Here is a 17,015-nt window from a genome sequence, read left to right as displayed (position 1 = left end):
TGCAGTGAAGTGTGACTTGATATTCTGAACTTCTGAGCTTGTGTGTAAAAAGGTGAAGAGTAGGCCCACCATTTTGAAAGAGAGGTTCCCCTTGAGGAACCAGCAAGCCGTTGAGCGTCAGGTTTCGCAGGTGAATGGAGACGAGGTCTAGTCCCAGCATCATCCTCAGGGCCTGACGGAGCGAGGGAACAGGGGAGGAAAAGGAAAAAATAATTATATATATATACATTTTTTTAACATTTTGGGGGAAAATATTTTTTCATCCTTTCGAAACGTGTTTTTCACACACTGAAATGAGAGGAAAGAACAGAGAAACATAGAACAGAGTAAAGCGGAGTACAATAGAGTACAGTAGAGTACAGTAGAGTATAGTAGAGTACAGCAGAGTACAGTAAAGTCCTCATCAAGTAGTCATCAATTATGCAAAACATTGTTTGTGAAACATTTTTGAGAAATTATTTTTTCAACCTTTCAAAACGTAGTTTTTCTTTTCGAAAATATTTGTCAAACCTTTTGAAACTCTTCTTTTTAAACATATTTTTCACTCACAACATGACACCAAAAAAGCAATAGTTTTAAAAACAGTCAAAACAGGTGTGCTACCTTGCTGCAGTCTCCCCTGGAGTCACACACAGTGTTGATGTACACAGTCCAGGTGCCGTCGCTGGAGGAGGACAGCACGTAGGTGCAGGTGCCCCGGAAGTGGAAGGGCTTCCTGTCAAACGTACGGTAGTGTGCCCCGCCCCAGCTCAGACAGGTGGCCGCCCCCTGCGGGGCCCGGGAGCTCCTCAGCAGCCCCCCCCTCACCAGGGGGGAGGACCGGGCGTCTGGGGGGGGGGAGACACGCAGAGTGAACCGGCTGGGCCAGTGTCATCGCTACGCCTACAGTCAGGTCTGCTCTCTGCACATCTCCACATCTCCACACTGACACTGCTGAGCTAAAGCTAGTGGAAAGTTCACGAGAAAGACACTCCCTGTTTGGTTTTTAGATTTTAATGTTTTGCATCGTATTGTAGGGTGTAGCTACATTACTGACCAGGCAGGAGGGTGTAGCTACAGTACTGACCAGGCAGGAGGGTGTAGCTGCATTACTGACCAGGCAGGAGGGTGTAGCTGCATTACTGACCAGGCAGGAGGGTGTAGCTGCATTACTGACCAGGCAGGAGGGTGTAGCTACAGTACTGACCAGGCAGGAGGGTGTAGCTGCATTACTGACCAGGCAGGAGGGTGTAGCTACATTACTGACCAGGCAGGAAGGTGTAGCTGCAGGACAGGCAGGTCTGGTCGGATGCGTTCCTCCAGCTCAGCCCCCACAGTGTTCCGCAGCACTGCTCCAGGGGCATCAGGGAGGAGTTCTGCACCCCGGGGAAGTCATCACAGCTCCAGGTGGAGTAACACTGTCCCCTCACTCCCACACCTGGGGAGAGCAGGGAAGCAAGCAGGCAGGGGGGCAGGCAGGCAGGCAGGGAGGCAGGGGGCAGGCAGGGGGCAGGCAGGGAGGCAGGGGGCAGGCAGGGTTGGCAGGGGGCACGCAGGGGGCAGGGAGGCAGGCAGGGGGCAGGCAGGGAGGCAGGGGGCAGGCAGGGGGCAGGCAGGGAGGCAGGGGGCAGGCAGGGGGCAGGCAGGGAGGCAGGGGGCAGGCAGGGAGGCAGGCAGTTAGGCAGGGGGCACGCAGGGGGCAGGGAGGCAGGCAGGGGGCAGGACCAGAGATGGGGGGAGGAAAACACAGTGTTGAAGCTCTTCCTTAATTTAGATGTAGTGAAGATGGAAAGAAATGGTAACCAGGTAAACAGCAGGTGACAGGATGATAAGCTGTCCTCACCCTGCGAGCAGTGAGGTCCACTCCAGCCCTCACAGCAGCCCTGGACCGTCCGGTTCACCTGCTGGCTCTGCATCTGGGGGGGTCTGGCACCCAACACACACCATTACCCCTCACACCCAACACCCAACACACACCATTACCCCTCACACCCAACACACACCATTACCACTCACACCACACACCCAACACACACCATTATCCCTCAGACCACACACACTTCCACTGCACCTCACAGCAGCTTGTTAGCAGCAGCAGACATACATCAGATCATTGAAAGACTCATCTGTGAATGGAAAAATCGACGTAAAACCCAAATACTATAAGATTGTTTGCAAAAGCACTGGCCTATACAAAAATACCGCCGGTCCCCCCTTACTTGTATAAGTAGCAGGTGGCCCCAGGGCCCTGGTGTCTGTAGTACAGTGCAATGCCGTCGTCCCCCCCGTGCTGGTGGCGCATGCGGTCCAGGTCCAGTCTCCAGCCCTGAGAGTCGTACTGGTACACCTGGGAACACTCCACCTCCCTCTGCAGACGGGGGGTCAGCACGCGCTCCTCTCTGTCCTCCACCGTGCGCTCACACCAGTGTCTGGAGGAAACATTCACACCTTTAAGGGATCAGGAGCTCGGAGGTTTAGATCCCCTTCAGTACGCCGTTTGGGATAAAAGCATCAGGTAAAGGTATATATCATTACTAATTAATATGATCATTACATCTAGTTACGCTTTTATCCACAGAGACGTATAAATAGTCCTTGATTTGTATTTGCATCAGAATCTGACAGAGCAGCAGGTGGTATTGTTGATTGTAGATGTTACAGCGCTGATTACAGAGGAATTACTGTATTGAATGCCTGAGAGTGCTGATTAGAGAGCTGGATTAGTTTATGGTGGAAGTGCTGAGAGGTTAATCAGGACTCAGATAGATAACAGGACTCCTTTTATCCATGATCTTTCCTCGGAAAGCTCTAGAACGTACCTTATTCCCATCACCAGACTCAGTCCAGTCAAAGACAGTAGCACAGCCCACATGGTTCCTGCTACGGCCGACTCTGTGAGAGGGAAAAAGAGAGAGAGGGAGAGAGAGAGAGAGAGAGAGAGAGAGAGAGGGAGAGAGAGGGGGAGAGAGAGAGGGAGAGAGAGGGATAGAGAGAGGGAGAAAACAAGATATCCATACATGAGCACAATCTCTGACCCTTACCTAAGCAGAGACGAACAACTTCTCTCTGTCCACATAATTCAAAAGCTCTTCTGTAGAAACCCTATTCTCTACTCACAGCTAACACATCACTCCTACTTTGTCACACTCTGTCGACCAATAATCTAATATCAATATCAATCAATAATCCAAGTTAGCATTAGTTTAAATCAAATCCTTGAGAGGGAAAACAACGAAGCTGTGAGGAAAGAAAAAAGTAAAAATAAAAACTTCTAAAGATCTAATAAAGGAGAAGAACGAGAACTGACAGGAAAAGATCAACATCCTCACGTGGGAAGTCAGGCTTCAGGTCGATCCTGGTAGAAGGTTCAGGAAGTCAGGCTTTGGGTCGATCCTGGTAGAAGGTTCAGAAAGTCAGGCTTCAGGTCGATCCTGGTAGAAGGTTCAGGAAGTCAGGCTTCAGGTCGATCCTAGTAGAAGGTTCAGGAAGTCAGGCTTCAGGTCGATCCTGGTAGAAGGTTCAGGAAGTCAGGCTTCAGGTCGATCCTGAAAGAAGGTTCAGGCAGGTCGTGACAGGTTGATGATGTGACTCTCTAGAACACGATCACCTTTTCTGTTACCAGCAAATCCTCTCTTCTCTCTGCTTCTTTTGCGTTGTCTCTCTCGTGTTGTACGAGTTTTCAGGTAGGCGGTCTGCGGCGTTATGGACGGTGGGAGTGCCTGTCTGCTGGTTTTAAGGGTCGGGGGGGATTCCCAGGGCATGCGGCGCCATCTGAGACTCCTGCTATTGGCTGAGAAGCTACAGGGCACAGCTGCGAGACCTGCTATTGGTCACCTGGGCTGGAACGCAGGCCCCATGTCGTCCAATGGTAGGACATGCAGCAGCACAGCAGGTCATGGACTGAATAGAGCAGAGGGTTGGTGTGTGTGTTGATGACTGTGTGTGTGTGTGAGTGTGTTTGTGAGCATGTGTTTGTGTGTACTTTTGTGTCAGTGTATGTGTTTGTGAGAGTGTGTGTATCTGTGTGCATGTGGAAGAGAGTGTATGTGAGTGTGCGTGAGAGAGTGTATGTGAGTGTGTGTGTGAGAGAGAGAGAGAGAGTGTGTGAGTGAGGGGAACACACAGACCAGGGGGGAGCAGCCTCGTCCAGCACGACCAGAGAAGTGTTTGTGCTCTTCCTCTAATCCTATAAAGAGAGGCTTTTCGGGAAGGATGACGGGGGCGTTTAATCAAAGTAGCGTGTCAACAGCAGGACCCTCTTTCAGAGTCTTTTAGTCCAACCAACATTTCCGGGCTGACCCTTGACCCCAGAGCAGAGGAGCTCAAACACAGCTGCCGCCAGCAGCGTTCAGCCAGCATTCACAACTCCAGGAGAAATCAGAACCAAGCCAGTTTTGGGAAAGTACCTAATGCTACAAAGCACATCTGTATTAAGGTGCTCTCTACTTCCGCATGTGGACTTGCCAGACTCATTAGCAACAGTTCCTTCTATGCACAGTTAATTTAATACACATAAACAGTCATTTCAGGGAAATTGCTCCAGCTGGAAATATCTGTACACTTACATTTGTAAGTTTACTGTTGGCGCTGTTGCAGTGTCGCAGTTTAAAAGATCCAATCAGACAAAAAGCTACTCAAGCAAACGGACCTGGACCTGATGCTAGTTTCCTCCAGGAACACAATGACTCTTATTGAGGGACTTGTTGCTCTTGTTGGTTAGTTGTAACTGATTTAACTTCTTGTACTCGCTGTGAATTATCTTATTGTTGCTTGCTTTTTCTACAGGTACACTCTTGCACTTTTTGAGGTTCATGTTGTTTAATTTGTAACTTGTTTAACTACATGCAATTATGGTTCTTCTCACTGGCACTTATTTGCTTTTCACAATGTATGCTTCATGTTTTGGCTCCCCACAATGTTTTGGGGCTATCTCATTGATATGATCAGTGACCTATGCACTTTTGTAAATCTTTCTCTTGGAAGTCGCTTTGGATAAAAGTATCTGCTAAATGAATACATGTAAATGTAATGTAAATGTAATGTAAATAGCTGCACATCAGAAAGGTGAAGGACTAAAGTGCAATCACAGCTTTACAGTATGAGGTCCTTTCCACGTCTCAAGTGGTGAAACTTTGATTTAGTTCACTTTGAAGTTATTTTTATGATTTGATATTACCTATTTCACATTCACAATGACACAGAAAACAAAGGAAATTAAAGGGCAAAGTTTGTCAGTAGCTAGCGAGGTTTATTGCAAGCCTTCAAACATTAATAGGAGTTGATCGTCCGAGATAGCATGAGTGTAAACTAAAGTTATCCAGAGATCACATCAAAAAATACATGTTTGCCTTTCACCTCAGAACTACGTAACATTTCTGTAATATAACAAAAAAAAAGTTAAATCAGTGATTTAACAAAAAGTCCAAACTTGTTGTCAAATGGTTTAAAGACTTTACAGTACCTACTCCTTTCCATTAGCCTTATCTCACACAGGACAAACACTAGCACCTTAAGTTATCAGTCATTAGTCAGCATAAATCTTGTGAGAACATGGTTTAGAATGACCACTGTATTCGGTTCCTGTGTGATTTTAACATGGAGAGTTCATCCTGTGTATATTGCACCTGAGATTGCAACACTTTTACAACCCACAGTTGACCACGTGCCCTTGCAGTGATGTAGGATGTTAAATACAAGCAGTGTCTTGAGCTTGTTTTATCAGACTGGTTTCATTCCTTGGAGCAGCCAGGGGAGGAATACATCTGTGCTGTGCAGGACAAAGCCAGGGCTGAATGCTGAAGGACTCTTCACATATCTGAAGTGCATAACATAGGTACGTGCGTTTCTTTGCTCCACACATCATACAAACGTTTAATTTCTCAATGAACGACTGCCTCCTATTTCTGCATTCCACAAGAGCGCAAACAACATTGTTCCATGTTACATAAACGTGTTATAACATCAGAAGGAGAATGGCATAGCGGGTCCTCCCATCGCAGGGCAGATCTCACTGGCGTAGAACACCAGAAGGAGAATGGCATAGCGGGTCCTCCCATCGCAGGGCAGATCTCACTGGCGTAGAACACCATGTTCCATAAACGTGTTATAACATCAGAAGGAGAATGGCATAGCGGGTCCTCCCATCGCAGGGCAGATCTCACTGGCGTAGAACACCATGTTCCATAAACGTGTTATAACATCAGAAGGAGAATGGCATAGCGGGTCCTCCCATCGCAGGGCAGATCTCACTGGCGTAGAACACCATGTTCCATAAACGTGTTATAACATCAGAAGGAGAATGGCATAGCGGGTCCTCCCATCGCAGGGCAGATCTCACTGGCGTAGAACACCATGTTCCATAAACGTGTTATAACATCAGAAGGAGAATGGCATAGCGGGTCCTCCCATCGCAGGGCAGATCTCACTGGCGTAGAACACCATGTTCCATAAACGTGTTATAACATCAGAAGGAGAATGGCATAGCGGGTCCTCCCATCGCAGGGCAGATCTCACTGGCGTAGAACACCATGTTCCATAAACGTGTTATAACATCAGAAGGAGAATGGCATAGCGGGTCCTCCCATCGCAGGGCAGATCTCACTGGCGTAGAACACCATGTTCCATAAACGTGTTATAACATCAGAAGGAGAATGGCATAGCGGGTCCTCCCATCGCAGGGCAGATCTCACTGGCGTAGAACACCAGAAGTGGGACATGCTGGACAAGCATGAGTAAACATAACGAGGGAAAGGATAAACATGGGCAGGGGATCCCTGCTGTGCTGACGTTGTTCCATACTGTTAGTAGCCAGAGTACACAGCCAAGACTGAGCAGTAAAACAAGACGGAGGAGAGGGGGAGGGGGGGAGGGTTCGAAATATGAGGGGAGTAGACTTCAGCAGCTGTGGGGGAGATTGAAGGGAGTGTTGGGGGACTTCCATATGTATGTATAGCAGAGAGTCAAACCACCAAAACAACCATTTCTGATTCACTCAGTAAGACACAGTACTGATCACCAGGACGACTAATTGCATTATATGACGTCTCATACAATGCCACTATCTGGATAAGCCTCAAAGGAGCTGATGCCATACCTGGTGTTCCCCAATTCCCTATTTCTGAATGTTGTATTGTTATATTTTGAAATTTAAGCATTCCATGGACATTTGAAATATTGACTTCAATCTACCGACCACTTCACACCTATTTTATCTCAGGTCAATGCCCAGTCAAGCAAACTGACCAATGAAAAGTTCACCCTCAAAAAGGGATACCCCAAATTTCTTGGATTGTAAAACCCAAGATGAACAATCACTCCCTGCTTGTTCGTAGGAATTAAACTGAAGTGAACGCGTCATTTCTAAATTATTCCTCTCAACCTGCAAATTCACTGAGCGCCCGGAACTTTGACGAAAGATTCCGTTGTTCTATTTTCGTTGGACGATAACAAAACAATTGACTCTACCCTTCTTCAAGCCGACCAAAGTAACTGTGATTTGCTATATTTGTTATTTGTGAACATTGGCATATTGTAGCATATTGCAAATGATTGAACCTCATGTTATCTGATCTGCTCTACTTTCATAGAATTCACTACTTAAGATTAGACTGATTATTACGAGTACGTAACTTCAGTTAAGTCGACACGGGTCCCTTGAGCTACACTGTACACCTCCACACATTTGCTGCTTGTGTCCCTGCAGACGCAACCATGAGGCTCTGCTTCCTGCTGCTGCTGGCGTGTCTGGGGGCCTGCGCTGCCTCCAGAGGACGGGAGTGGGCTCACCATGGAGCAGCCATCTTCGCAGACCTCACGCCACGAGAGATGCGGGCCGTCAGAGACTACATGCACAGCAGTGAGCTGGGGCTGACGCTAGCAAGGGACAAGGCCCTGAAGAAGAACAGCATCTTGCTGATAGAGCTCCACCTTCCCAGAAAGCATGAGGCCCTGAGGGCACTGGACCGCGGTCAGGCCAAGCCCCAGAGACAGGCCCGGGTGGTGGTCCAGTTTGGAGACAAAGCCCAGCCAAACATCACAGAGTATATCGTTAGTCCTCTGCCCTTCCCCACGTCGCACACTTTGAAGACATTCAAGGGTGACAGACCCATCCGGTTTGAATCACGGCCCATCAGCTTCGTGGAGTATGAGCACCTCATCGCTATCCTGCAGGAGATCACCTCCAAGGCACATCAGCTCCTGCTGGAGACAACTGACGGCTTCTCCTTCACAAACTGCACCGACCGTTGCTTGACCTTCTCAGACATCGCTCCTCGTGGGCTGGAGCCTGGCGAGAGAAGATCCTGGGTAATGCTGCAGAAGTTCGTGGAGGGCTACTTCATCCACCCGGTGGGCTTTGAGGTTCTGATCAACCACAGAGATCTGGACCCGAAGATGTGGACTGTGGAGAAGGTCTGGTACAACAGCCAGTACTTTGACAGCGTGGAGGAACTAGTGAAGCAATATGACGAGGGGACAGTTGAGAAGGCCAGGCTTCCTGACCATGACAAAGACGACCTCTTTTCCACCTACATTCCTCGTGGTCACAGCAACACGGCCTCCAACATCCACGGTCCCAAGCTGGTGGAACCACAGGGCCATCGCTACAACATCGATGGGAACTTTGTAGAATACGCTGGCTGGTCGTTTGCCTACAGAGTACGTTCCTCCGCAGGCCTTCAGATCTTCGACCTGCGCTTCAACGGGGAGCGGATCGCCTACGAGGTCAGCCTTCAGGAAGCCATCGCCTTCTACTCGGGCGACACCCCCGCTGCCATGCAGACCAAGTACATTGACGCGGGATGGTCCATGGGCACCTTGAGCTACGAGCTGGCTCCCGGCATTGACTGTCCGGAAATTTCCACCTTCGTAGACTTGTATCACTACTATGACACGGACAAACCGGTGAGGTATCGCAATGCCCTGTGCGTGTTCGAGATGACCACGGCAACGCCCCTGAGGAGGCACTTCAACAGCAACTTCAACGGGGGCTACAACTTCTACGGAGGCCTGGAGAACCATGTGCTGGTGCTGAGGACCACCTCCACCGTCTACAACTACGACTACATCTGGGACTTCCTCTTCTACCAGAACGGAGTGATGGAGTCCAGGGTTAGCGCCACAGGTTACATCCACGCCACCTTCTTCACTCCCAACGGACTCCACTACGGCACCAAGGTTTATAACTACGTACTGGGCAACCTGCACACACACCTCATCCATTATAAAGTGGATCTGGATATTGCCGGTGAGTTTTACTTGCATGCTTGGCTGTGATTACGTTTGGAACATATACCTGTAAACACAGGCTACTTTTAGCTATTTAGAAAACTCTGGAAGTGAACTTTACCACTGTGGCCTAACATTACATGACTGTTGCCTCTCCTGCACCCATAGGTAAATCATTGATATTGCAAAACAACTGGCAGGTTAATAGCCCAATAAAAGTGATACTTTAAGTCCAGTCTGTGCCATAAATCACAAGTAGACCTCAGGATCAGGGCCAGTTTGTCCTCCTACTAAAGCAGGAAGAACAATCACATTTCAACACAAAGTAAAGCTGAGAAATAAGATTTGCAACTTTAATCTCTGTAATGTAAATAAAACGACCTAACCGACAACACCACAACCTCACCCTGTTTCCACCCAGGCCGTGAGAACAGCCTTGAGTCCATGAACCTGAAATTCGAGAACTTCACCAACCCATGGAGCCCAAAACACTCCATAGTCCAGTCAAGGCTCCACAAAACCCAGCATCAGACAGAGCGGAGCGCCGCCTTCCGCTTCGGGAAGAAGTTCCCTCGCTATGTCCACTTCTATAACCCCAACGAGGAGAACAAGTGGGGTCACAAGAAGGGCTTCCGCATCCAGTTCAACTCCCATGGCAACAGTGTCCTGCCTCGCGGCTGGAAGGAGGAGAATGGTATCAGCTGGGCCAGGTAATCACAACCCGTTAACACACCTGTGGCTCTGGGAAACGCACATGACCTCACCAAGCATTCAGTGTCTGTTACACGTGAAGAGTGCCATGACATAACGCATGCCATGAGGACCAGGCAGTCAGAGCAGACAAATATTGGGTGTTCCTCTCATGGCCGAATGTGTTTTGCCCTACAGCCCAGGATGAACCATGTGCTCCCCCGTTGCAGGTATCCCCTGGCCGTGACGCGCCACAAGGACAGTGAGTCCACCAGCACCAGCATCTACACTCAGAACGACCCCTGGGAGCCGGTGGTGTCCTTTGAGGACTACATCAAGAACAACGAAAACATCACTAACCAGGTCCGCCTCACAGCCCTGTCTAACAAACATCCTAAACTCATTACAAGGGCGTAGGTTTGTTTTCAAATGTGGGTGGGACAGGTTTTTAAAATAACTGATGTGACATAATTCTCTCAATAAAAAGAGGGGGAGACAAATTTGCCATTATCTAAATGTATAATTAAACCTACGCCCTTGCTTCTTTAGACAAGAGGTTAGCATTCTGTTTACGCAAGTTAGCCAAATTATCTAGCGGTGTCTCCTGTGTAGAATATGGTTAGGACAGAGTTAGCTTAACCCCTAGCCTAACGCTTACCCTAGCTCTTACCCTCACCCTAGCCTAACATAAACCCTAACCCTGTCATGTGCAGGACCTGGTTGCCTGGGTAACGGTGGGGTTCCTGCACGTGCCTCACTCGGAGGACATCCCCAACACGGCGACGCCCGGCAACTCTGTGGGCTTCTTCCTCCGGCCGTTCAACTTCTTTGACGAGGATCCGTCCCTGGCGTCCCGGAGCACGGTCATCGTCCGCCAGGACGAGAATGGAGCATCACAGGTCCAGAGATGGACCCCGGAAGTCATAGGTAACTGTGTAACAGACAAGCCTTTCTTCTACAACGGCACCTACGCAGGTGTTTAATCTCGGTTGGACTTCCTGAAGTTACTGGTGATCAGATCCCCCCCCCCCCCCCCCCCCCCCCCCTTTTTCTTAAACGCGATATGTTTGAGACATCAGATTTAGCCACCACATCAAAGCAAGTATTAATCGAAGCAGAAACAACAGTAGCTCAGTGTTGACTGAATGGCCGGATACTGCCCGTGTGCTTGGGAGGTGGAGGCTGGAAGGTACAGGAGGCCAAGCTGCCTGAGCTGTGACAAGTTCATGTGTAGAACTCTGAAACTCTGACGTTCAACTTAAATCACACGCAACTTGAATAAAGTATTTGGACGCAGGTACTAACACCACAAAATGTATGCTAAATGTGCATTTATTTTGATATATCTTAAAAGTTAAATTTGTATTAAGCTGTGATCAGATAAGAACAAACAATACTGTAATTTTTTTCCCCTTCTACCATTGTGTTTGATAAAGACAATATAATAACTGACCCTACCCATCCTGTCGATGACTAGACAAAATAATCCAACATTTATGTTTTGCGCTGTTAAATGACCCTTCTTGTGCGTGTAGCTGTAGCCTAATCAGATCAGAAAGGGTACTGTTGTCAATAGTTGTCATGTCAACCCCGAAACACACCCAGGCTTGGGGTGACAGAGCCTCTAATCCCTGGGGAGTCTCCATGGACGAGGTTTAACTGTGGCGAGCATCCAGGATGTAGGATGAAGGGGATCCGCCCCCTGAGCCAAGCTCCTGGCTCCCAGCATGCTTTGCGACAATGTTTTTTTGCTGGGAAGAAGACAGGACTGAGTGAGCAAACAGCTCAATTCCAGATCCTTCCCTGCAAACAGTCCAGAACTCACCTGCACCGTCGCCCAGGGCAACTCCACCCTGTGGAACGCGTGGGGGAGTAGAACATTCTACAACCGTGTTTGCCCTGTGGTTCTGTGTCCTGTGTGTTCTGCTCCTACCACTGCAGTGTTCTCTACAATTTGCATTATGTTCTCAATTATATACAATAAATACAAACTGACAAACCTTTGTAATAGGGCACGAGAGTCGAATTGTGTCTTTTTACATACTATAATTTGATCAGGTGTGTGTGTGTAATCAACTAAATATGAAATTATATCGATTTAACATATTGAATCCAACAGCATATGAGAAAAAGGCAGAAGGCTGGTGTTCCAATGATGAAGGCAGACTGGACAGTGCAGCTGCACAAAGGACGGCAAATAGTCAACAGCAGTAATAAGATAGCAGGGCACCAGGAATCTAGCTGACGATTGTTGTCTGGCATTTTACAATCAGAAGACACGCCTGTAAAAGTGTGGGCTGACATTTTACAGTGTGTATTGTACAAAATGGGGACGCGATGCGACCTATGCAGGACATAGCTGAGGACTGAGCTAGAAAATATGGTAAAAACAGGAAGCTAACGTTCCTTTACGCATAATCAACATTCTTTTCACTTTACCATGGTAATCATGGAGAGCTTGTCTCCTTACAGACAGCCCATAGGGACCAAGATCACACCCAAAGTTCTGCTTTACAACCCAGTATTGGCCATGGGCTAATGTACAGTACCTAAGGATTGATCAAATCAATGTAAGTGGGCTAAGACAAATCATTCACCATTGGACCAAATGAAAGAAGACACTTTTCCATGACTGTTTATCCATTAGACTGCAGAAGACAAGCAAAAATGAAGTAAAAACTATAACTGTAATTTTTTCTTCATTTTCCTTAGAGAGCAAAGGAAAGGGCCTAAAACTGGTCTAATATTACCTACAGTTACAAACACAAGAGTGTGATCTTAAGGGTTGAGAAAAAATAACTAGATAAAAGTTAGCTCTGGAGGCTTAAAACTTTTGCCCACTAGTGTGATAAAAGTAGATCAACTTTAGTTTCTTGTAGCTAAATATGATATGATGCGTATATAATTTGTATTTGGGTTTTTACTCCACACGCCAAATGCACACCCACTCTTTAATGTCATTTTAGAAGAAGCTCTTCATATCGGTAGCATGTTAGCTAATCCAAACAGGATTCAATATTTGACTGCCGAGCTAAGGCATAGTTGTGACCGCACACCTTTTAATCATAAGCCCAAGATAGATCCCGCTCTACGATGACAAGTTTACAAAGGACTGGTTCATTGGAGTCATTCTGTGAATCTGAATTGGTCAAGATGACTCATGTATGGAAGTGACACTGAAGCTTGAAAGAACAACTAACATCTGGTGTCACATCCCCATTTCAATCATCTAGAACTAACGGGAAAAATAAACTATCACGTTTTATGTTCTGTTTCATGGTTGTGATATACTTGGACTTTTACTTTGAATACATGCAGGTCCTCAAGTGTTTGAGACCAGGGGATCAGGCCACTTCAGACAGACAGACAGAGACAGACACAGAGAGAGACAGAGAGAGAGAGACAAACACAGAGACAGACACACACAGAGAGACACAGCGAGAGACACAGAGAGAGAGAGAGAGATAATCAAGATAGTTGTAAAACATTGTAATGGCTTGCACTGCCATCTATTGGCCAGAAATGGACATGTTGCGATTCATTCAATTGTTTACATTTACATTTAATCATTTAGCAGACGCTCGACTTACAGTAAGTACAGGGACATTCCCTTGTGCCTTGCCCAAGGACACAACGTCATGTGGCACGGTGGGGAATCGATCCGGCAACCTTCTGATTACTAGCCTGACTCCCTCACCGCTCAGCCATCTGACTCCGAATTGTTGAATTAAAGATATTTTTGGGAGCATGTCAGCCTTCATAATATGTTTAAAGTATCGAGAGACGGGATAGGCAGGGGAGGGAGTATGACATGCAGCAGAGGGCCCAGGGCTGGATTTGAACCCAGGCCGCTGCGGTATGGCCTTAGCCCATGGAGTGAGCCCCTCTTCCATGAGTGCAAGTTAGAAATAATCACGTCAGCGTGAGAGAGTAGGAGAGAGAGCTTGAGGTCAACACCGTGGAGAGGGGTAGGTTGGGGGATGGAGGGGGGGGGGGGGATAGGGTCAGGCCCAGAACTCCAAAGCTGCAGGGCTAGGGCAGGGCTAGGGCTAGGGCAGGGCAGGGCTAGGGCAGGGCTAGGGCTAGGGCAGGGCAGGGCTAGGGCAGGGCTAGGGCTAGGGCAGGGCAGGGCTAGGGCAGGGCTAGGGCAGGGCAGGGCAGGGCTGGGCTGGGCTGGGCTGGGCTGGGCTAGGGCTAGGGCAGGGCTGGGCAGGGCTGGGCAGGGCTGGGCAGGGCTGGGGCAGGGCTGGGGCAGGGCTAGGGCTAGGGCAGGGCAGGGCTAGGGCAGGGCTAGGGCAGGGCAGGGCAGGGCTGGGCTGGGCAGTCTGTCTCTGCTGGTATGCTAACCATCCCAGGCCTCTTTGTACCCCTCTCAAAATAACCCCCCAGCAGCAGCTGAGACAAAGCCCCGACCGGTCCCACGCTCGCGGGGGAGAGAAGAACCAGACCCTGGTCTGTGCTGCTGCTCTGAAGTACCTCGTAAGAGCAGCGGTTCTTCAATCACCACACAGGAATAAGCCCTATGGTTGCATATTATAGATTATAATTATTGTAGTATGTAAATATAATGTACATTATTTTATACTGTACATAGTATTCTCAAACACAGCAACACGTTTACGGTGAGGATATCAGATCGGTGCTGCTTTAAGACGTGATTGAAAGGGTGATTAAGAAGATAAAAGCGAAACTCTTCACATGTAATGTAGGCCACGGTGTCCATGCCGGCGGGGGTGTAGTTCTGTGGAATCACTAGTGTCACGGCTGTAAAGGGAGAGGTGACTCATGGATCAGGCCACACTGAAGCTCTCATGGTCAAACCCAGCTATGCACTCAGCCAAGGGCTAGGTGTTGCTGGATGGAGTGGGAGGTCAGGGGAAACAGGGGGATGGGGGTGGGATGGGTCAGGGGCAACGGGGGGCGGGGGCAACGAAGAGGAGGGTGGGGGGAGGAAGGCGTACCAGGGGGGCAGACCTTTGGTAAACGAGGAAACATGTAGATGGTTTGAGCCCTTTTGAGGCATTCTAAGCCCTGTCGCTCAACGGTTGTTTTGATCCATTTTACAGCATCATGCCGCTCTGCCCCCAGAGAGGTGATGGCAAACCCCCGCAGACCCCCACCCCCAGCAACTCCCCCCTGCTGCCACATTACTCCACCAGAGAGGAAACTACACCAGGTAGACCACAAAATAAGCTTGAGAGAGAGAGAGAGAGAGAGAGAGAGAGGGAGAGAGAGAGGGGGTGGGCTATAGAGAGAGGGAAGGGAGAGGGAGATGGGGGGGAAGAGAGGGATTTGTAGTCAGCCAGCCGTGATACAGTCTGGAGGCACACTCAGTCCCTCCTGAATAAAAGATAAAAAATAACTCTACCCCAGGGATCTAGTTAGAGACAGCGTCCCATCTGCAACCCTGGCCCTAAAAGACAAAACACATTTTCAGAGAATCTCAGCCTCTACCTTAATAACCAATTCTGGGTCTGGGCCTGGATCAGGGGCTGGGGGGTCTGGGTCTGTAATGTTGTGACCGAAAGACCACAATGCCCAAACGGCAGGGTATCCACTTCTGAATAAAAAGGTGCCATTCAAGCTATAGCACTGACCCACATAGTGAACACGCACCACTGGCCCCAGTTATCTCTGCACAGATGCAGCAACAGGGGGCTCAGAGCTCCCTCAGTACAGTAAATGAGTACGATCATGACCTGGCAGATAGCTCACTCTTTACCATTACTGCGGTTCATTACAGCCCAGTGATGCACGCACTGTGTGTCTACTCTCACACACTATCATGTCGAATTGTGAAAGTGAAAATGACACATGGCTTAATGCCAAAAAACGTCATGCAAAAAACCTTACTTGACAGTGTAAGCCCTGGCTAGTTTCTATACACTGAATACCTTGCAAGGGAAGCATACATTGACAGGCATGTAAAATATTGAACAGTGGGATCAGTAGAGGGTTAAGTGGTCTGAATCTATCGCAACCACGGTACGAACCCCCCGGTAATTGACTGGTACAACGCCCTGTTTCCCTCCCAGGGGAGAATCACTATGACAACCACCATTAAAGCAAGAACGCCGAGAGACAGCGCACAGTAATCGGACTCAACCAAGCCTGTTAACCCAGTGTGTTGAGAGACGGACCACAACACATACTTCGGCCTTTCCTGTGCCCGTCCATTCATCCTCCCAGTCTACACTGACTTGACGCTAAACCCCAACGTCAAACCAACAGCGCTAATTGACACAGGTTACGGTTGAAAAAATTGCGTATATTTTGAATAAATATAGCATGCAGCTTTGGTTAATGACAAGCCAGCATATAATGGACCCATTCATTACTATCTACGACATGCCCTCTAATCCAATCAGAGCCTCGACCAAACCTCGGGGGCGCTACATAAACTAGTCCTCAGAAAACGCCTCACATAAGCAGAGGTTAAGCCCTCGGTCGGGCTAGATTCAAGCCCCATCAACCCTTTTAATTACAGCCTCCAGCAGTTTCTCTGAGTGGGCTCTTGGAGGAGGCCTATACGTCCACAAAATATGTGTGTGTGTGTGAGTGACTAAATGCTTTCATAACAAGTGACAATGTGACTTGGCAATAGAACAAAACAGGGCAACAACAGTTGACTACTCTATTCTAAACATGGTGCAGAATATAAAGACATTTTGAGCATCACATTTGTTTTCAACAGCAGGTTGAGTGTGCTAGTTGTATTCTGGCTTCCAATTTGCGGTGCGCAGAACAGGAAGTGAGAGATGTGTGCTAATTTGTCACAACATTTCACAACCTTCCGCCAGGGTCTGTAATGAGAGTCTTCAGAATCTTTCCACGACATTTGCAGTTAATTGGGAGTTATTGGACTAGTAGTTTGAGCTGGCTATGGTTCCCTATCCCTTTCATACTCTTAGAGCGAAACGAAAAGTAGTCGTAGGAAATAACGAGCATTCAATTCATTACGTCTTTGAAAAGTCATACTGACTTACCAAGCATAACAATTAGGTACACGGGTTCACATGAAAGTCGCCGTAAACTTGACTTCACCAGTTCCTCCTACGCTTTTGGCCATATGGTTGTAAAACAGCCGTGATATATCAAAAGTAGAACCAAAGATAATAGTT

General features: G+C 48.2%; 2 protein-coding genes across 2 annotated transcripts in view; one reads left to right on the top strand and one right to left on the bottom strand.

Annotated features, from left to right (window-relative positions):
- sspo (SCO-spondin) overlaps positions 1-2,851 on the bottom strand; it is a 67,248-nt gene extending 64,397 nt beyond the window's left edge. Inside the window, 6 exon segments of the mRNA XM_047024158.1 lie at positions 70-172; positions 604-827; positions 1,247-1,417; positions 1,823-1,905; positions 2,199-2,408; positions 2,799-2,851. Coding sequence (XP_046880114.1) covers positions 70-172; positions 604-827; positions 1,247-1,417; positions 1,823-1,905; positions 2,199-2,408; positions 2,799-2,851 — 844 coding nt within the window.
- A 2,823-nt stretch (positions 2,852-5,674) lies between these two features.
- Positions 5,675-11,914, top strand: aoc1 (amine oxidase copper containing 1). The gene is made up of 5 exons (XM_047023334.1): positions 5,675-5,812; positions 7,682-9,223; positions 9,626-9,914; positions 10,125-10,257; positions 10,608-11,914. Exons 2-5 carry the CDS (start codon positions 7,690-7,692, stop codon positions 10,875-10,877), a joined length of 2,226 nt encoding a protein of 741 aa, XP_046879290.1. The 5' UTR covers positions 5,675-5,812; positions 7,682-7,689; the 3' UTR covers positions 10,878-11,914.
- Positions 11,915-17,015: the final 5,101 nt, after the last annotated feature.

This window comes from Hypomesus transpacificus, chromosome 8, assembly GCF_021917145.1.
Source record: "Hypomesus transpacificus isolate Combined female chromosome 8, fHypTra1, whole genome shotgun sequence".
In the NCBI taxonomy this organism is placed as follows: domain Eukaryota; kingdom Metazoa; phylum Chordata; class Actinopteri; order Osmeriformes; family Osmeridae; genus Hypomesus; species Hypomesus transpacificus.
The sequence above is the reverse complement of the archived record's forward strand: the minus strand, read 5'-3'. Positions and strand labels throughout refer to the sequence as shown.

Coding starts and splice junctions, on each gene's coding strand:
- aoc1 (XM_047023334.1), top strand. CDS start 7,690: ATGAGGCTCTGCTTCCTGCTGCTGCTGGCGTGTCTGGGGGCCTGCGCT. Junction 9,224..9,625: donor AGTGGATCTGGATATTGCCG/GTGAGTTTTACT, acceptor GTTTCCACCCAG/GCCGTGAGAACAGCCTTGAG. Junction 10,258..10,607: donor ACGAAAACATCACTAACCAG/GTCCGCCTCACA, acceptor TGTCATGTGCAG/GACCTGGTTGCCTGGGTAAC.